This window comes from Acipenser ruthenus, chromosome 33, assembly GCF_902713425.1.
Source record: "Acipenser ruthenus chromosome 33, fAciRut3.2 maternal haplotype, whole genome shotgun sequence".
Lineage (NCBI taxonomy): Eukaryota > Metazoa > Chordata > Actinopteri > Acipenseriformes > Acipenseridae > Acipenser > Acipenser ruthenus.
Genome location: NC_081221.1, coordinates 4,763,578 through 4,785,013, shown reverse-complemented (window position 1 = coordinate 4,785,013; position 21,436 = coordinate 4,763,578). Strand labels below are relative to the sequence as shown.

Genomic DNA, 21,436 nt, shown 5'->3' with positions numbered 1-21,436 from the left:
TGTCACGTCAAATTATGATTGTTGACTTCCTAATCACTGTTTAGTTTGTTTTGCAAATTTGGATTTAATTAAATATTTGTGCTTTCCTTGAAACTGTTCATGCCCTACAATTTTAAACCATGCAGTAAACATGTTACAGTGCTTGTTTTGCCTAACCCAGGCAGCGAATGGGCTGGCTGCAAGCGTAGTGGCATGATTCGCAAAGGATTACATGGGTGTAAAAATGGGAAAATACACATGATGAATGCAACATACTGGTACTGTTGATCTGCTTCAACAAATAGCTAGGATTATAATAAAGTGTGTGTAGCTAGACACACTATAAAACCTAAGTGTTTAAGAGTTAACCATAAATGTTATGCAACACATTTTAAACACATTTTTTAATAGTTTGAAGATGCACAAAAAATGAATAAAGTTTAAGTGTAAGTAGACAATATAAATACTGTTGCATAAGATTTATGATTGAATTCTTAAGTTTGGTTTAAGAATTAGTGTTCTAAACCAGTTATGATTTTTTTCCCCCATTTTTCCTGGGAATTGACTGTTTGCTAGCCAGCAATGCTTTGGAATACTAATTACTAAAGTGCTAAATAAAACAAATAATAAAAATAGTGGCTTTCTAAAAATCTGTACCATTTCACTGTTACCCTTTATTGTTAACTTGGTGGGTTTTATTTTTTCTTTCTTTCTTTTATTATTTCTAGTACCGTATGTCCACGCGCAAACCTGTAAGAAGCCACGTTACAGACATTCGTGCTTCTATGGTGGACACTGTTTGAATTCAGTTAGGTCTTCGGGAAAGAGATGCTTTGTCCAACTAAACACAAATCCGAGAGTTGTATTGACCAATAACACATTAGGGATTGCTGATCAGTGGTTTTGTGTCGTACCTTAACCTAAGAGGCGGGTGATTCAAAGTTAAGAAAACAATTTGAAAAGAAAAAAAAAAAATACTCCACGACAATGGGAGCAGCGCAATGCGCAATGAAGCTGATCAATGCAGAGGTACGGAATGCATTTTATATTTTAAAAACCATTTACCGGCTCATTTAAAAGTAAAACGCTGTTCACAAGTACCTTCAAGAGTTATTTTCGAGACAACATTTTATCAATGTAATTGTTATTACATATGTTTTGCTTTTAAAAAAGTTGAAACAGTGATACTATGGAGAGTTTATACTATAGTTCTGAATGTATAGTCAACTTAACCGTAACTTAGGGCTGTTTTAAAATGTTTTGCATACAAGCAAGACAATCGCCCTATTGTGATCATGTTACTTGAGTCTGCGATGCATTAATTTAAATGCCATGGTAATAAAATTACATTTATTGGATTTAAGGACAGAGAAAGATCATTAAAATCGCACTGGCTTGTTGTGAATCCAATCACGTGAAGCGCCCCCACCCCTTCACTCTCTCCATTCGCCGGAAGTGCGGGCAGAGGAAAGCAGCCCCGTTTGTGGCGCGAGTCGTTACTCCTGTTTCATGTATACCTATGAATTTTAAAGATTCGGTAACTCGCCAAGATTATTGTGATTTAAATTGTTGGGAAAATAGGGAACATCCGCCGTTGTCGATACAGCATGCCTCGGAGGAAGGTAGGTCGGGATACCGGTTGTTTGTTGTTCATTCTTTTTTAAAAGACAAAATATTGTCCATTCTGTAACGTTTTTTGTACCATTTAGAATGGTTGCAATTATCGAATGCATTCGCAAACAGCGTGCAGGTTGCATTTCAGTATTTCGTGTTGTTGTTGTTGTTGTTTGTTTTTTTTCAAATAAGACTTCGGTTTTTGGGTTTTTTTTTTTTTTTTTTTTTTTAGACAAGCGGCTTTTGTCTTAGCTCTTAAGGCAGGACCTTGGTTAGCTTAGCCCGGGTTTACAGATACTATGAACCGAGGCTGGAGCCACGGCCTGGTTAAAAATAGGTCCCAGTGCAGCGGTTGTAGGATTGGCTCATTCTGCGGTCGAAGATGGCGCTTATTGGTTTGAGAGGCTTTCTGTCGGTTTGTCATGATTGTTCGGTCGGATGTCGAGACCATTGATTGGTGGCTTGTGAGTGAAAGTAGTGTTCTGATTGGATAGCAGCGATGGAAACTAGGTAAAGCACTCTTTCATTGGACATCGATGGAGGCACAACTCTTGTTTAGAGTGATACAACAACCCCTTTGCGCTCTGATTGGTTGACAATGAGGTGGTGCTGGGTGAAGGACGCTCTTGCTAAGTAGCACCTGGTGCATCACTCGCCAGATGATGGATTATAGCAGGGCTTGGCATTCATGAGCCAGGTGTCTGGGACAGATGTTGTTTTGTTTGTTTTTAAGATGTGTATATATATTTTTGTTTTATAGCTGGAGTCAGATGGTAACATTTTGTAGTGTTTTCTTCAATCACTGAATGTTTGTGAGCCACAGCCAGATTGCTATCTTAATTTTAAGTTATTGTTGACTTAATTTATGACACAGGGTTGCCCTGGAAATGACCAAGGAGAGCATCTGTCTGGAGTGTGTGGTTGTTTTGTAGCAGTAGTCGGTATATGGCTCTTTGCTGAAGATTGTAGCAAACTTATTGACACTGAATTTTTTTTTGTAACATATTCATACCTGGTGGAACGCGTTTTCGTTTTTTTATCTTTTTAAAAAATGTTACGGTTATTTATTTATTTATTTATTTATTTATTTATTTATTTATTTATTTTTTAAATATATTAAAATAGGGATACAATCGGTAAAAAAAGTTTTTTCATTTAAACATAGGTATCGGGGGGTGGATCTCAGTATTTCTGGTTTCTGATTTAAGTTTAATGTCCAGGGCATCTATAATGAAGCAGAATCTGTGCAAGTCGAAGCCGCATTTTCCCAGGTTAGCTGGTACTTTGCAAACGTTTGAGCAATCGCTGTGACGGAAACAGTATCTACAGAAGGTATGAACATGACATCAGCACAAAACAAGCCAGGTTTATTCACCATTAAATCATAAAAAGAAAATTGACATAACTGCGCGGTGTAAGTTTACCAACTAAAGCATCACAATTTTCTGTCAAATATTTACGATTAACATTGTCGGCGTTAGGCAGTGTTTTAGCTGATGGACAGTACTGTCGCATGAAGTCACCAATAATACATCAGGGCATGAATTGAATTTCGTGAAGGTCAAGACAGTATTGCCTCGGTGGGTAAGGCAGTTCTAGGGGGCAAAGAGGCAAAAATAAATAAATAAATCCAACGCAAGGCGATTTCGTACTTATAAAACAACAAAAAAAGAACCTATAGTGTTCATTATCTAAGCTGTGATTGCTGCATGATCTGAAAGTAAAAAGGCTATATGGAAGTGATTATTTTGTCAAAAAAATAAAATGATAAAGGATGGATAAGGGAGTCTGCTAAGCAATTAATATTTATAATAATTAATAACAACTATTAATAAAATAAATCATAATTAATAATAACAAAGCAAGCTGCAATTGAATTTATTTGGGGCCATAATATTCATTCTGCTGAATGGTTCAATTTGGACACTTGATTCAAGAAAGAAGTGGAGTGCTGCTTTTGAGCATACACATTCTAACCCCTTTCATGAAAGCACACCTTACTAGTTAAACAGATACTAGGTTTTGTAAATTTGAACAAAATGAATTTACTTATTGTGTTTATTTAGCGTGTGTGTTTCGGAGGAATAACCCAGCAACGGTCATTGACGTGTCCATATAAATTAGCAATTTATATAAGCTGAAGACCCAAAAGGAGTTATAATGCGTATTGCAATTTTAAGCATAGATTAAGATCTCCTTATACCACATGTGATCATAGAATATATTTGTGTAAATGTGATATACGATAGGTAATTTTTTACTAAGCTGTAAATTAAAATATATACCGGTATATATATTTGAAGGATACTCACAAATCCATGTACAGATCGCTTTACTTCATTTGGTATAGTGTGGTCCTATGGAACATTCTGATTTATATACACTGTGGTAATTTGCTCTATTCATTAAAATGAAAACAGTATTTTTTTTTTATTGTACAGTTTAAATTAACAGCTACTGGACCAAATTCTCACTACTTAAACATTTCAGAGGGGACTGGGAGGGGGTGAGATTTGTCTGTGAAATAGCGGTTATTATTTGATGTAATAGTATTAGGGGATGAATTGTTGTACACACATTTCCTACCGGAACATCACATCAATTCTTGAACGCTTAGCTGCTGCTTTAGCCAGCTCTTCTTCCTTCTTTCTTTTTAATTCGCTGCTGGTTTGGCATTGCTCATGGTTGGAAAAAAAACACAAACTGCAGTGACACTGCCAGACACTCTCTGACTGAAATCCCTGGAACTTAGTCCATATCTCACATAGAAAATCATGTGACTTTGGGGTCGTACTTGGTTTACTTTCACAGTGAGCATGAAATTAAATGTCTATGATCAATTTTAGAGCACTGAGAGAAGTCAAACTATCAGTAATTCCGGAAAATACCGACATCGCACTGATGCACGAAGTCAGCGTGACGTCACTAGGGGAACACATACCAGTAGCAGATGAGAGATGTACATGGCTTCAGACTGTGAAAGCGATCATTATGTATTTCTCAGACGTTTTGAGTAGTCTGTATTTCAGTAAGGACAGTGGGAGTGTGATGTGTAATGAAATAAATTGTGGGGCGGAAGAATAAGTGGTTTGAGGCCCGATTCCGAACTGTTTTGAACCTCCAGCAGGAGAAAATAACCACGCTGGTATCAGGAATTCTGAATGTTGTTCTTGTATACAGTTAACCCTGGCTAGCAGTTCTTTTATGATAAAATAAAAAAAAGGTGTATTTCTTTATTTGGTTTGTTGTACCATTTATATCTTGCAAATAGTGTTTACCGTTTCTCATCCACTTCAAAAATAAAGCATTTGTTTATATTACAGGGCCAAGATGACTTGCATGGTCATGTGTAGCTTTTTAACTTCATTCATGAAATAAACACTTATGCTTGCCCCGATTTAGTGAAATTAAATAGAGCTAACCTCCTTGTGAACTGCACATAATTATTATTATTTCTTGGCAGACGCCCTTACCCAGTAATGTGCACCTTCCTTTTCCCTTACTTTTTGCTTGCAGTAAAAGCTGGATGAGTGGATTCATTCTTTTGATTTCTGCATCAGAAATCTTGAGCACGCAATGTGTTTGTACTGGTTTATAGTGCTCTGACGTTATTGTTTTTATTAAGTCAGCAATATGAAAGTCGTGCTCATGTTTAGTTTCTTTGGGTAGTTTTGGGCCACAGAGTTTATTTGATAACGGCATATTGTATAATAATAATAAGATCTGACGTGTGTCAAAACAAATGCAACACTTGCAGAGAACTGATTATGTGCAGTGGATAGCCTAGTAGTATTGAGCACTAGTGCATAGGGTAAGAAAAAAATATATGGTAATCATTTTTATATCTGTATGAAGTGTCTTTTATAGATGGAGCTATTTAAAAATGTAGTTTTGATATAAAAGTAAATGGTACGGAATTGTTTTAATTAAGGCTGCTAAAAAAAAAAAAAAAAGCGGTTTCTAAATGGTTCCACTGTTGTCGGGGGGGGGGAAAATGAATCAATGGTCACTCACTTGATGATTGTCTTTGTGAACAGCTGTCTGTGAAGGTCTGAGTTGAAATGTGTTTTTGACACTGTTTAACCATCGCGAAATAGGCCTGTATGTATGATCGGTTTTTTTTTATTAGTAGGCGTAAACCTTAGAAACAATGGGACCTCCCCTTTAAATTCTAGACGGCGATCCACTTTTTCCCCGGTCTACTTATTCTCCAGGACACCGGTAGACTTTTGTGATTGCACTTTGTAGTTTCTTTGATTACATGACATTAAATACAAGATCTAAATTATGTTCATATATATATATATATATATATATGAATGAACATATATACAACTGTATATATTTAATTGTCTCAATCCTAAAATTATTGGTAATGCAAAACTTTTTGCCACAGCTGTACAATCCAGTCTGTAAAAAGATTGCCTGTATGCCAATATGAATCAAGTTTAATTCACCTGCCTCTATTTCCCCTTCATAATGTAATTCATTTACAGCCCTCTGTTTTACAGTCAGTATTCTATTGCTTAGCAATCATAAGTCTTTGTAAGATAACTGTGTCAAATCTGTTCACCAAACATTCCTTTCCTACTGTGCTGCTTCTTGTGCCCATGCATATTTCTCTGCAGAGCGTACCTTTCTCTGCAGTGTTTGTTTGCTCATAAAATAGCTCTGAAGGTCTTTGCAAGATGTGTGCCTGAAGTGGTACTGTACAAGCAGGATCCCTTTCAGAGACTCAACAGTCAAGTTGTTCCTTTTCTTTGTCCACTGGCTTTGCATCGGTGAAAAAACTAAATCTATATTTGCATTGTGAGAGGGAACAGCAAAGAAGAACTGTGCAATCTGTAACAGTTCTGAGTGACATTCAGTGTTTTTGGACCTGTTGAAATATTTGGCCCATTTTCGGCGTGCTAGCAAATTCTTTAACTCTTCATCACTTTTGCAACCTTCCACACGTTTCTTGAGATTGCTGAAACTGATCAAAGCACTTACCTAAACAACAAGAAAACGTTTTTAGTTTGGAACTTGCCGTAGATCGGTCTTGTAGCATTTTAATAGCAAACTGTATTTATCTTATGTACCAGTATTTAAACCTCAGCGTTTCCAGAAATATATATGTATTATTACGTTCCTCCATTTAAAAATGTTCGATCAAGCTTTCATCTGATTCTGATCCTGCTCTGAAGCAAGATTGAGTTAGGGTCAGGTTTTGGGCTCAAACTGAGCTCAGTATCAGCCTTTATTCTTTTACTACAACCCAGTACATCACAGAAGCAAGATCAAATCCTGGATCCAGTACCACCGGCCCCAATGAAAAATACAGCCACACACCGTCTGTGCAGGCGCGGCGCTATTAAGGCACGCTGGGAAATGCAGATCTGCAAGCATCAGCAAAGGGACGAGCAAGTGAAATCCCGGACATCCGTTCGTTTTTCAAAAATCCTCCCGGACGGAGATCGGAGTCGCAAAAATGAGGACATGTCCGGGAAAAACCAGATGTATGGTAACCCTACCATAATCCTCTACGTTACAAGGCCATAGCAACCTACCTGACCACTGTTATTGTATATTGTTCTGGGTTGAAACTGATATCCTTTTTTCCACCCAACAACAATTGTTTTTGTTTCCCAGACCCTACCTGATCCATTCATTCATGTTCCAGTCGTTTCTGATCCGGTGATGCCAAGCGTAAGTCTCTTTGTAATCAATCTGCTGTGCCGTTCTGACTCTCTGTTCCAATTTAAGTTCAGATAGAACATGGTTTGAAATACGACTCTCAGTGCCGTTTCAGCAATTAGGCTGTATGGTATTTTTTTTTTTTTAATGAGATTAGACACACCTGAGTTTGTAGCATAACCTTAAACGTGGAGTGGCTCAAAGGTATATGCAATGGGAGTTTTCATATGTGTAAATGCTTCACCTAACTAATTAATTTTAATATACAAAATTGTACTTTATACCAGAACTATGTAGAAGATATATTTTGCCAACTTTCATTCTTTCAGATTAGTGAGTATTATAAACTAAAGTAGACAGTAAAAGCATATAGGCCTATATGCTGGGATTACAGATCTCTTGCTTATTAGTTTCTGGGTAATGCAAGGTGTCACACCCTGACCTTTACGTAGACCTTTTTATAGGTGATGTGGTGAAAAAGATTGAACTTTTTTTTTAAAATTTATTTTAACAGTTGATGCTTGTTAATGTGCTAAACATGCGCAGACTCACAGACAGACATGCATACATATGTTCAGACTCACTGTCAGACATGTAAACTTGTAAGGTATATATTCCTAAGGGAATGTTATTGTATTTACTGTACTGCATTTGGCCTAAGCAGTATAGGCCATTACACACTGGATCAGTTCTGTCATTCACCGTTTTTAACAGTGGACAGACTTGAAAAAAATGTATTTCATACTATTTATTATTTTTGTAGAGAAATGCTGGCAGCAGCTCTGACGGGACAGAAGACTCGGATTTCTCGGCCGACCTGGAGCACACTGACAGCTCGGAGAGCGATGTGAACACACGCAGAAACACCCGTCTCACTCGGGCCTCTGTTCGCCTAAGCCAGAGTTCTCAAGGTAACTTGGTTTAGAAAAAGAAGCTAAAATTACCTTCCCATTGATCCACTACATTTGAAATATTTTGAACTCCAATTCTGATAGGCTTGAATGCCAAATTTTGATTTGATTAGAATCGTCAGGGGGTAAATATAAGGCCACTTTCACTACCACATTACCATCTATGTGAAACCAAAAAACGAATCTGATTCCCTTTAATGAAGAGAAGGAAAGTACCAGTACTCTTTTCCCCCCAACATGCTACTGTATCTAGGAGCTGATTGTGCCAAATTCACATTTAACATCCAGGGTAATTAAACTGGTAATTAAAGTCTGTATTGCTGAAACTGTGCTCCACATTTAGTAAGATATATATACAGAATGTACTAAACTGTGCAAGTAACAGCAAATCAAATAATTAACTGTCTTATTAAATTTAGTGGATACCTCAGAGTATAGTATAAACAGTTACTGAATGTTGACTTGTAGTAAACTAAACTGCAGCATGAACACGTTTCAGCGTGACACCCCCTCATCAGTTCCTTGAAAATGTTTCTCAGTAAATGATCAGAACATTGGTCAGCTTTTACTTTGGTAATTGTCTTTGTGAATTTAGCTAATTTGTAGCCTTAACAAAATGTTGGCTCTTCTGTGCTTAAAAACCATTTGGTTTCTGCTGTTAATACAATTCAAAGAATAAATGTCAGATGAGTGCATTTTTGAAATATTCACATGTGATGTGCATGTAACTGTAAAGAGATCAGTGATACACACGTGTAACAGTGAATTATTTAAATGATGTAGTTTGTGTGTACCATTTTTCTATTAATATTTTGAACAACATGATAATATTCCTTTTTTCCATAGATACTTGTGATCAAACAATTAGGCCTCTTAGTCTTGGCAGTGTCGGTGTTGAAACAGTCAGAAGAATCATATGTGTAAAATGTAAAGGCTTTCTTTCTAGATTCCAGTCCAGTTCGGAACTTGCAGTCCCTGGGTTCAGATGACGCCGCCTATTCCACAAGGCGTGTGACCCGTAGCCAGCAACAGGGGGCGCCAGTCACCCCAAAGAAATACCCCCTGCGTCAGACCCGTTCCTCCGGATCGGAAACGGAGCAAGCCATCGACTTCTCCGACAGGGGTAGGAGGCAGGGCTTCAGTGTGCACTTAGGGAGGCAGCATTGCAGCTTACTGGCACTCCAGTTCTGTCCTCTCCATACTGAAATTCCTAGCTCTGTGATCCCAGAACTCAGTTCTTCAAAACCAAATTGTCCCATATGCCCTTTAAGGAAATGCCAATGTGGAATTGGCTCGCTGCAAGATCTCAGCACTGCGTTCCTCAGCATAATGTACGTGCCTGTTGCATGGTACCTTCTCTTAGATTCCACTTTTGGGATCTTTATTTTTCGCACATACCGTGTGTGAATTTTTTTTTTTTAATGTAAAAAGCATTGCATTTGGTTGCTCATTAAGAAACCTCAAGCGTGAGGCTTTTTTCACGATCAAATACATTGCTTCAAAGTAAAGTCGTCTATGGTAGTCTATTCCACTTTTCTTTCATCTAATTTCTGTTTATGTATAATACGGTATTTGGGAAACAAAATCCATAATGGGCTTGAGGATCCTGCAATTTATTCCTGATTTTCACCTCCTAGCCCACTACAATCTCTTTTTAACAGAAGGAGAATACAATTTGACAAACTAAAACCATTAGTTGTATGATTCCATTATTTTATTGTATTAGTTTAATCGGAATTGTGCTGGTTTACCCAGCGGATAACAATTTGCTAGTTTTTATATATATGAACATTTTTCTCTTGGCACAGACGAATCTGTTGTCGAAAATGACGACTTTAATTGTGAGATCTCTTATTATGCTTTTTTCAATGGTTTCTCAATGTTGTCCACCTCCCAGTTTTCTATATTTAAATTTGTTGGCTTTTTTACATCCCAGAACTGAGTTCTTGTTTTGCTTTTGCTGTCTCTAAATATCCTAGTTGTAGTGCATAGTCTGTGCTAATTCTGCTGGCTTTAAGATCGTGAAGCAGTTACTACTATTTTAAATCCCATTATGCTGTTTGTGCATATGTGTTTGTGTGTCTGTGTTTTAGTGGGTGGGCGGTTGTGGTAGTTCACCTTTTCTTTTTGTGTGTAAAAAAAAAAAAAAGAAACAAACAAAAAAAAAACACTAAGGCACTTGTCAGATAAATGTAAATACTTTGAGACTAGTTGGTAAAGTCAGGTTAGTTAGTTAACCGCGTAGTAATAGCTAAAGTTTAGAAATCCAAATTTCTTTCCCCCAGTGTAATCTGTGATTTGAACAGATTATGCCTTTCTGAGGATATGTTTTTAGTAAAGTAGGATAGTGCAGCATGTATTAAGTAGAGCTCTACCTGGAAGAAAGCAGACCAAAAATGGAGGAGTGAGCTGCATTGTATTGTTGTAATACAACTTGGACCTGTTCCGATTGAGTTAAGTGATGGTCTAAAGGAGGTTGAAGTTCACAAGTCACACAAAGTGATGCTTTGCAGCCATAGCCTGAGAAGTTATTCAAAATATATCTTGCACTCACTCCAGATTACAAGTATGTTACTGTTTAATTTCTTCAGTGCCTTTAGCTCGCATGAAAAGGTAATGTGCTACTGTAAGAAGAATTTAATCTTGCCGCCCAGTCAATTTTTCAAGAATGAGTGTTCTTGCATATGGTTTTATTTCCTTATCTGCTTATCTGTAAAAATATTTAGGTTTCCCTGCTTCTCCTGCCTCTAAAATACATCGGCTGCAAATCCTGAAAAATACTCTCTTGTATGCATACATTTATACTATGTTTGCCCTAAATTTATTATTTTTGTAATTCCTTGTTCTCACTGCTGTTTTTGTATTTATTGCTTTTATGCAAAACAACCCCCCCCCCCCCCCCGTCAATCCGTTATAAGGGGGGGGGGGGGGGGAATGTTAAAAGCAACATTCAGTAAGGCCTTTCCTATAATATCTGGTTGCTTAAAAGCTGTAACCACTTTCTTTTTCAGCTGAGTTTAAGTCACTGAAGTTAGCTGAAAAATAACCATCTTATTTACATGTGGTCGTAGACTGATGTGCTTAATGACAAAAAATGTCTAAAAACTAATAAATGAATTTAGTAAGTCTTACTTTGAACGCTGAGCTATCTTTAAACCCGACCTTAAACTGTATCGAATATAAAAACTTAATTGTCTGAAATTAGAGTTAATGTACATACTTGTGTGAGTTGCAGACAGATCTAAAGATACCATTTCTCCCGGCATTTTGAATTTCCTTCCAGTTAGTCTCCTGTGATGGATTTATTAGCTGTCAGTCCATTTAAGAATAAGGTTTAATCAGATGTAGAAACCGCTGGGTACTGGTGCCTGGGCTCTGGTCTCTGCCACAGCTCTAACAGTATTTGCTTTTACTGTAGATCTGAAGCATGCCGTGGACCAAGACGAGTCTCCTCCGCGTACCCCCACTGGGAATGCGCCCTCCTCGGAGTCTGACATCGACATCTCCAGTCCCAACGCCTCCCACGACGAGAGCCTAGCCAAGGACCTGTCCCTGAAGGACTCGGGCAGCGACCTCTCCCACCGACCCAAGCGCCGGCGCTTCCACGAGAGCTACAACTTCAACATGAAGTGCCCCACGCCCGGCTGTAACTCCCTGGGTAACTTACTGAAAACAATGCTGAAAGTCTTGAAGGCACAACCTCTTACTAGATGGAAAGGCACTGTTTGATGCATTGATTTTAATCAACTATCATGGTGCATTGTAAACTGCTTTATTGTATGTAAAAAGATCAAATTTGACTATAATACTAAAAGCAAGTGTATTATGATAGTTTAAATGGCAAACAACTGTTTGCACAAAAGTTTTAATCTGTTACTTTTGTTTTTTATATATATGTCTTTACTACATTCTAACTTCCACCTTCTGTGCCTTATGCTTTTATCATTACCAGACCTTATTACAAGTCTAGTTTATTTACAGTTACCCATTGACAATTTTCACTGCTGGGATACCAGTTCCTCTCTGCCTTGTTTGCCACTACACCACTCTGTGGGGTAAATAAGGAAGGAATACATGGTCTCTTCCAGCTTTTATAGCCCAGGAAGCAAAGCCTAAATTACATTATCTATACCAAATAATTTCTGACCCAGGCCTTGGTTATTAGTTATTTCTTATAACCTACAGCTATGGCTAAGTTTTGCATCCCCTAGAATTTTAGGATTGAGACATAAAAAAAGATAATAATAGTATTTGAACATAATTGAGGTCTTTTATTCAACATCATGTAATCAAAGAAACTACAAATGATGTCGCAAAAGTCTACCGGAAGCTATAATAGTAGAAATGTCACATTTTTTAATTTGTCAGTTTTTCGTGAAGTATATGGAAAACTACATTGACGTTGTGCTGTAAATTCAGTATGTTAACGGTATTCAGCAGGTTTCTTTCGACTTTATAAAGTTTTGTTCATTCTATTGGGTGATGCTAAACTTTTGGCCATAGCTATATATTTATTACCAGTTTCTGTTGGCCTCATTTTCTACTTTTGCTGCTTTACAAATGTATGTATTTGATGTGTTTCTATGTAGGCCATCTTACTGGGAAGCATGAAAGGCATTTCTCCATATCAGGTTGTCCCCTCTACCATAACCTTTCAGCTGATGAATGCAAGGTAAAAAAAATCTCTCTTCAAAACTGTTCCACCCTGGTTAACCAGTTATCTGTAATTTCAAATGTTGGTACATTTTATTTGTGTATTTATTATTATCATTATTTATTTATTTATTTATTTATTTATTTATTTATTTAAATGCCCATTTCCTCTTTCCACCTCTAATACCACTTCTCCACTGGCACATCCGACCCGTGAGCGCTCGGTACGGTACGGGTGGTTTTCCACTAGCTATTTGTTGAGCCGAGCAAGAACCAAACCGCGAAACTCCGCCCTCACAAGACATCTGAAACTGTCTCGGAGCCATGCCGAGCCAGAGGCGGGGTTAAGGATTTTCCTCATTACTCAGTGCACTCGTGCAGCTTCTATTAAGCACCCAAACAAAAAACAACTCTAGAAAAAAGACAACTATCATTAAACGGGATATCTTTGGCAAATCATATTTTTAAAACCTTCTTTTTTCCACTTCAAGAGAACTAATTGAACTTTATTAAGTCGATATAATCAGTAAAATGTGTGGATTATAAAGAAATTCCTAAATATAACGATACAAGATATAGCGGTACTGTTGGTCTGTTAATTTAACACCATTTGTTTGCGCATCTTTTGACAAACAGAGTTAATTAATAACAACTGTCTTTCGTTGCATGACTTCAGTAGCACGGCTCGGCTCTGCAGTGGAAAAACAATCTAGACTCTCCTTAACCGCACTGTGAGGGCTCGGTACGGGCTCGGCATGGCTCAGTTGTACAGTGGAAAAGAGGTCTAATGGGCACTTTTACAATATGGATGGTGCTTAATAATTTTCAGTGTAAATTAATACACCAAGCACATGATTTTCTTTTCATTCAACTGGATTTGCTACGAATCAATTGGGAGCATTTGATGGATTTTTGTTTTCTTGTGAACTGTAAATGACCAGCAGTTTCTGTATATCTAGACGGCCAATGAAAAAGCGGAAAAGACAAAAGGAATGACGGAGTCACCTAATCTGTGTCTGCAGGTGAGAGCTAACAATCGGGACAAGCAGGTGGAAGAGCGGACACTGTCACATAGACAGGACGAGAACAACAGGCATGCCACGCGCCACCAGGTACGAGCAAGCTGTATAAAAGAGATTCTGATGAATGATACTGTAATAACAGTTTATACCACCATAGGGCAGTAGTTCTCTGTGTAGTTGTAATTGTCTTGGTATTGGGGATGCAGTGTTTTAACATTTTAAATCAATGCTTAGCCAAGTCTTAAAACTGCTCAGCCAATTACGATCAAATGTAACCACAAGTTATTTTCACAGTATGTGAAAGTTTTGAGCTTTGATTAGTTGGATGAATGGAGGCTGTATTTTTTCAGAGCGACTTCTGATAAAACTGCATTTTACAGTTTGTGTTTGCTTTTAAGTTTCCCTTGTGGTACTGACATCTTGTTTATAATCAATCCTATTCTATTGTGTGCTGTCTATATACAGCTATGGCCAAAAGATTTGCATCACCCTATAGCATTAACACATTTTGCTTCATAAAGTCAAATAACTCAAACAGTCAAACATTTAAAAATGTGACGTTTCGAAATCTAACATGAAATACTGAACTATTGTTATGGCTTCCGGTAGACTTTAGCAATATCATTTTGTAGTTTCTTTGATTACATGATGACAAATAAAATATCTTAAATTATATTCGTATAGGTTAAGAAAAAAAAGTTCTCAATCCTATAATTCTAGGTGAAGCAAAACATTTGGCCATAGCTATGTTATGGGTTTATACTTGGAGTTTTATTTGCATTACGTGCATTGTTTACCTGTTCTATGTGCGGTCCCAGGCCCCGACTGAGAGGCAGATGAGGTATAAAGAAAAGGTGACAGAGTTGAGGAAGAAGAGGAATGCCGGACTGCTGAAGGAGCAGAAAGAGAAATACATGGTACATGGTGTGATTCTTCACGTAGGCTTACTGCATCTAGGCTCATCTAGGCTCACTGCAAAGCTTCAGTAGAAGAAGGAATTGTTTTATTGAATACATACTATCAGTAGGGCATTCTAATGAAGAAAGCTTTTCGGTAACTGTTTTTTAACTTGAGAAACTTCTACAGTTACGTAATTGAGTTTCTGCTGCTTTCTATCCGGTTAGCAGAATGTCCAAAATAATTGGAGGTACAGAATAAATAAATAAATGTAAAATATGCCTCTAGTTTTGAGTGGTGATTTGTTTTTTTTTTGTTTTTTTTCATTAAATATTTACGCACCCACGGTTGAATTGGGTACTGTAGCACACACGAGTGTGTGTTGAGAGGGAGTTAACTTAAATGTGCTCACCAGATTTCCGACGGGAGTCTAAATTGCAATTACGCAGCAAGTAAATGGCTGGCTGATCATGGGAATTAAACATTTAAAATGCTGTATTTATAATTGAATTTTTGAAATATGTACGAATATATAGAAAGGTATAATGAAAGGCATAATGCATTTAACCAAATGCCCACTCTCTTAATGTGGTGTTGTGTAAAGAAAAAAGTCAAAAACTTCATGCGGGGAGGGGGGGGTATAATGTTCAGCTGATCCTTAGGCGCACATTCTGAGTGAACATTCTGCAACCACCTCCACCTCCCCTGCTTTTAAGCAAAAATATTTTGATAGGCCAGAACAATTAATTTTATTGATTTATACAATTCATTTTGTTGCAAATTTTTATTTATTTTATTTATTTTTTCCCAGTGCTTGATATCAGTTTGGCTATGTGTAATCCCCATGTTAAGTAACCAGTTTGTAAACACTTTCAGTTGGCCCCTTTAGTGGGTATTCTTGGCAGGTTAGACTTGCTAAAGGTAACCTACATTTAAAATAACACAAATTACAGACAGTTACTTGGTCCTTCGCAACGGCCATTTAACTTGTTTCTCTCTCGTTTATTTCCAGGAGCACAGACAGACCCATGGCAACACGAGGGAGCCTCTCTTGGAAAACATCACAAGTGATTATGACCTGGAGCTGTTTCGAAAAGCCCAGGCACGTGCATCGGATGATCTTGTAAGGGAGAAAATTCACACCCTTCAATTTATTTCAGTTTTCTAGCTGGCTGGGTGAGCTGACTAAGTCAAGGTGTGTTTGCTACAGAGATTGTGCATCCTAAATGCACATCCTGTAGGGGTGGCAAACTGAGATCCATTGAGCAAAACTGATTGCTGTGCTGGCAGTTCATGCAACAGATAGGCATAACTTTATTCAAAACAATCATTGCTGTTTTTGTTTCAAACAAAGACGTGCTGCCCGGCATCACTGAAACGGGTGGCGGTCAGCTAATGCATTTTAATTTTGTTGTACAACGACAAAGAATAATTGAGCTACAATTGTTTGCAGAACAAGTATACAGTAGCTGCTAACTATTTGCATATTAAAACTATTTTTTATGTTTTGTGCAGCTGCGGTGAGGACTTGTGGGGAAATGGTCCTGTGTTACTAGATTCCTGGATGGAATTTAATATATTTTCCTCCCAACATTTGTAACAGTATTTTATTCAGAAAAAAAGGTTTTACTGCATCAGTCACTCATGTCTCTAAGGCACCTACCAAGTAGAGGTGTCACCAAATTTACATCAATGCTGCTGTAATTAAAACACAAATTTGACAAGTTTTGAAATTACTTTTGCATGATTTTAGAAATCTTGAGAGAAGACCACTTTATTCCCCATCTATTCCAAAAAACTGATTTAAAGTAAATTATTACAAACTGACAATTAACCTGTATCTTGCTTGATGAAATTCTGAAACATTTACAGTTTTAATATTTTTATTCTAATAGTCTGGATATAAATTCCACAGCAGCCCCCCTTTTACTACAGCCGTACACACCAACTCTCTTTCTTTACACTACTATCTTTATATATTTTGTCAAACATTTCCAAATGTTATCCCAGAGAAGTACTGGATCTAATCCCTTGTTGTTTTATTCTCCCAACTTGCACAGGAGAAGTTGAGGCTACAGGGTCAGATCACAGAAGGCAGCAACATGATCAAGACGATCCTCTTCGGTCGCTACGAGCTGGATACCTGGTACCACTCTCCCTACCCCGAGGAGTATGCGCGGCTCGGACGCCTCTACATGTGCGAATTCTGCCTCAAGTACATGAAGAGCCAGACCATCCTTCGCAGACACATGGTGGGTGAGCTACGGGCCTAAATGAGACCTGGTTTAATTATTTTATTTAATGCACGCTGTAACATTTAATATGAAAACATTATTTAGCACTAGATCTTTCCCCATTTTTTTCAGAAAGAAAAGCATTGGGAGCTTTGATATAATTAAGGTATCCCTGATGTAAAAATAATTGGATATTTATTTTGAGCTAAATGTTGGCACGTTTCTGTTACCCTTGTACACCATAATATAACGGAATGTTAAATATGGTTAGAATTTTCCACTAGCAGTAATTGCTCTGTAGTGCAGTGTACCCTGCTAGAGATGTGCGAGTTGAACAGTGCACTAGAAAGTGTTGACGAATCTCATTTTGATATGTATTAATGATTTTGTTTGTTTTCTTCTCCAAAAGGCAAAATGTGTATGGAAACATCCTCCTGGGGACGAGATCTACAGAAAGGGAGCCATATCTGTGTTTGAAGTGGATGGCAAGAAAAATAAGGTAGAGCGAGAGAATACATATTGACTTGCAGTTCTAACCTTGGAGATACTGTTTATGCAGTGCATTTTAGCACACAAGATGGCAGTAAAATAGAAAATTCAATTAAACCATCTTCCCTTTCTCTTTTAGATTTACTGCCAGAATCTGTGCCTATTAGCCAAGCTGTTTTTGGACCACAAGACGCTTTATTATGACGTTGAGCCTTTCCTGTTCTATGTGATGACCGAAGCAGACAACACAGGGTGCCATCTTGTTGGTTACTTCTCCAAGGTAAGAAAGATGGCAGACATTTTTTAGTGTGGGGTTCAACCATTTCTGCCATTCCCTCTAGGTTGAGCATTTCTAAAACTTAAATGCACGCAGTCCTTTTTAAACGGACCAATTTCCTTGTGTTTTAATGTACAGTTATGGCCCAAAGGTTTGCATCACCCTATAAAATTAACTAATATTGCTTCATAGTCGAATGAAACCTGCTGAATAGTGTTACGTTTGTAGACATGTCAAAATACATTACATACCAATTTGTAGATAGCCATATACTTGACCGATTTGAAATGTGACATTTCAAAATCTAACATTAAATACTGTACTATTATTGGCTTCCTGTAGACTTTGCAATATCATTTTGTAGTTTATTTAATTACATGCTGTTAAATATATCTAAATTATTTATATATACATAGTCATCTTCAACCTTTTTCAATCCACTGCTGGATGAAGGCCTCCCCAAGAATCTTCCACAAAAGCCTGCCTGCTGCTTTCCTCAAACAATTCCTTGTTTTTTCAGAGAGTTTAATACAGATCTTGTATAAAAGAGTCAAAGGCTTTTTCATAGTAAGTGAATCCCAAGCAAAGTGGTAGTTCATACTCGTTGCTGGTTTGGATCACATGCTGTACAACTTGAAGACGGTCCATTGTGCTAAATCCACTCCTGAATCCTGCTTGCTCATTTGATTGTGCTGAGTCAAATTTATCTTAAGACGTGGAAGGTGTATGGCACCACCAAGACCCTGCCTAGATCAGGCCGTCCCTCCAAACTGGATGACCGAGCAAGGAGGAGACTGATCAGAGAGGCTACCAAGAGGCCAATGGCAACTTTGCAAGAGCTACAGGCTTTTATGGCCAAGACTGGTCAGTATCCCAAGCACTCCACAAATCTGGCCTGTATGGTAGGGTGGCAAGAAGGAAGCCATTACTCAAGAAAGCCCACCTTGAATCCCGTTTTGAAGTATGCAAAAAAAACACTCGGGAGATTCTGTAGCCATGTGGCAAAAAGTTTTGTGGTCTGACGAAACTAAAATTTAACTTTTTGGCCTAACCCAACACACCTTATCACCCAAAGAACACCATCCCTACTGTGAAGCATGGTGGTGGTAGCATCATGTTATGGGGATGTTTCTCATCGGCAGGGACTGGGGCACTTGTCAGGATAGAAGGGAAAATGAATGGAACAAAGTACAGAGAAGTCCTTGAGGAAAACCTGCTGCCCTCTGCAAGAAAGTTGAAACTGGGACAGAAGTTCACCTTTCAGCAAGACAACGACCCAAAGCACACAGCCAAAGCTACACTGGAGTGGCTAAGGAACAAAGGTAAATGTTCTTGAGTGGCCCAGTCAGAGCCCTGACCTAAATCCAGTCAAATTTGTGGCATGACCTGAAGATTGCTGTCCATCAACGCTCCCCAAGGAACTTGACAGAGCTTGAACAGTTTTGTAAAGAAGAATGGTCAAATATTGCCAAATCTAGGTGTGCAAAGTTGGTAGAGACCTATCCCAACAGACTCACAGCTGTAATTGCTGCCAAAGGTGCTTCCACCAAGTATTAACTCAGGGGGGTGGAGACTTATCCAATTATGATCTTGCAGTTTTGTATTTAATATAATTTTTTCTCAATAAAAACTTTTTTTTTCTGCTTAACAGCGTGGAGTATGGTGTGTAGATTCTGAGGCACTGACACAACAAAATGTGAAAAAAGTTCAAGGGGGTGCAGACTTTCTATAGGCACTGTATGTAATAATAAAATATATTGGCTAAATTCAAAGTGATGTAAAACTTTTGGCCATAGCTGTAGATCCATGATTATACAGTACACAGTGTGTGTGTGTGTGTGTGTGTGTGTGTGTGTGTGTGTGTGTGTGTAATATATATATATATATATATATATATATATATATATATATATAATGTTTTATTTTTTTATATTGATTTACTATAATGTTGTTTAATTAAAAATGCATTCCATGTCGTGAACTTTTTTGCAAAAAATAAACAGGAATTTAATTGTGTTTTGAAATTACTCTTCTTTCACCAGGAGAAAAATTCCTTCCTGAACTACAACGTATCCTGCATCCTGACAATGCCACAGTACATGAGACAGGGATATGGCAAAATGCTCATCGACTTCAGTAAGTTCCCATTTAGTTCATTGTATAAACCATCTGACTTGCTCACAAATAAGTGCAAACAGTTCTTGGATAGACGTGACATTTTTGTAAATAAACTAATGGAAATACTGTTTCCTCTTGGCATGTCAAAAAAATACGGGGGTCTGATCAGCATTTCCGATCTGTCCAAGCTGGTACTGTTTGTTAGAAATGCTGAAATTGTAAACTGGGTTTGTACGCTAGTCTGGAAGTTTGGAAAAATGCCATACTGATTTCCAGGGCTTGAACATGCTTGAAAAACCTTGTCTCCGTTATGAAAGTCTGGAATTTTACTAGTATCGTGGGATAATGAAAATAATTCCTATTTATTTATTTATTATTTATTTATTATTAATAATAATTGATTTTGAAAGCAGGTCAGCAGCTCTAGCGACACTGTCAAGGCAATTTTGCTAGTAGTAGCAATTATATTGCTTGCGACCAAATCGCGCGAGGATTGCCCCGTGCATCACCCCTGATAGCATCCTGACAACTCCAAGCAATCCTGTCCAGTCAGCACACTGGTATATGTCACATGTCCCTGTCTGCTGCAGAGAAACGATGGGCAAAATAGACATTACGACAGCCAAATATATTATTTTATATTGAAGGTTATGATTTTTAAACGAAGTTACAAACTGGAATTACAAGCTACTGTACTCTGCTCATCCAGATTCACATTTTGTTATCTTGTTACCTTTATTAAATCGTTAATGTTATTTCCCAACCCAGGGGGGAAAAAAAAATACGAATACAAAACAAGTTATCATCACTGACTCTGATTTAAAAAAAATAAATAAATAAAACCCTTTCTGTAGCCCCTATGGTGTGTATAAACATAGCATGTAACGTCGCTTTTTTCATTTCTTTAATGTGATTAATAAAATGTACCGGTAATTGTATTTTAAATGTACAGTGCTTGCTTGTAACTTACAACAGCAGCAACAGTCTCAGGTACAAACCGTCAGCCAACTGTAGATATACTATTTACATCCTCGCTATATGGCCTTCATTGTACGATTTTAAATACTGATTTAAAAAAAAAAAAAATAATCAAACTGCTGCTGATGTTGGCTCGTACAGCTCTATGCAACCGCCATGGCAAAGCAACATTGTGTGGTGGTGTTGTGTGTGTTTTTTTGTTTTTTTTTTAAATAAGGAAACAAAACTGAAACTTTCTTAATGTGTGTGTTTTTTGGGGGGGGTTGGGGGGGGTTGTACTGTGTTCAACGAATAGGATATAGCCAGAATACTGGATGCAGCATGTCATAAATAAGTACTGTACTTGTAATTCTACTTTTATTCACAATCTCATTGCTGCTATTTATTATTATTATTATTATTATTATTATTATTATTATTAAATAATAATAATAATAAATTAATAATAAGTGGTAGTAGAGACACATACTGTAATAATAAAGAAAATCAAATAATAAAAACAGTACTAATATTAATAATTTAGCTAATGCAAGGTGACTTCCTTAACCCTTTGCGGTCCATTTATTAACTGCGCGTCAGGCACGCCAG

The 21,436-nt window shown here is 37.5% G+C and overlaps 1 protein-coding gene across 10 annotated transcripts in view; it reads left to right on the top strand.

The window, feature by feature from the left end:
* The first annotated feature begins 743 nt into the window (after window positions 1–743).
* LOC117433395 (histone acetyltransferase KAT7) overlaps window positions 744–21,436 on the top strand; it is a 30,594-nt gene continuing 9,901 nt past the window's right edge. The window contains exons 1-13 of one of the 10 annotated variants that reach the window (XM_034055602.3): window positions 744–1,008; window positions 7,225–7,281; window positions 8,033–8,180; window positions 9,127–9,303; window positions 11,599–11,838; window positions 12,770–12,852; window positions 13,856–13,945; window positions 14,674–14,772; window positions 15,765–15,875; window positions 16,813–17,004; window positions 17,396–17,485; window positions 17,615–17,755; window positions 19,795–19,888. In XM_034055602.3, the coding sequence (XP_033911493.2) occupies window positions 967–1,008; window positions 7,225–7,281; window positions 8,033–8,180; window positions 9,127–9,303; window positions 11,599–11,838; window positions 12,770–12,852; window positions 13,856–13,945; window positions 14,674–14,772; window positions 15,765–15,875; window positions 16,813–17,004; window positions 17,396–17,485; window positions 17,615–17,755; window positions 19,795–19,888 (1,564 nt within the window). In that variant the 5' untranslated portion in view covers window positions 744–966. Of the gene's footprint in view, window positions 1,009–1,380; window positions 1,602–7,224; window positions 7,282–8,032; window positions 8,181–9,126; window positions 9,304–11,598; window positions 11,839–12,769; window positions 12,853–13,792; window positions 13,946–14,673; window positions 14,773–15,764; window positions 15,876–16,812; window positions 17,005–17,395; window positions 17,486–17,614; window positions 17,756–19,794; window positions 19,889–21,436 lie in introns of those variants that run through there. The other 9 variants (XM_034055600.3, XM_034055598.3, XM_034055601.3 and 6 more) reach the window with 9 other exon arrangements.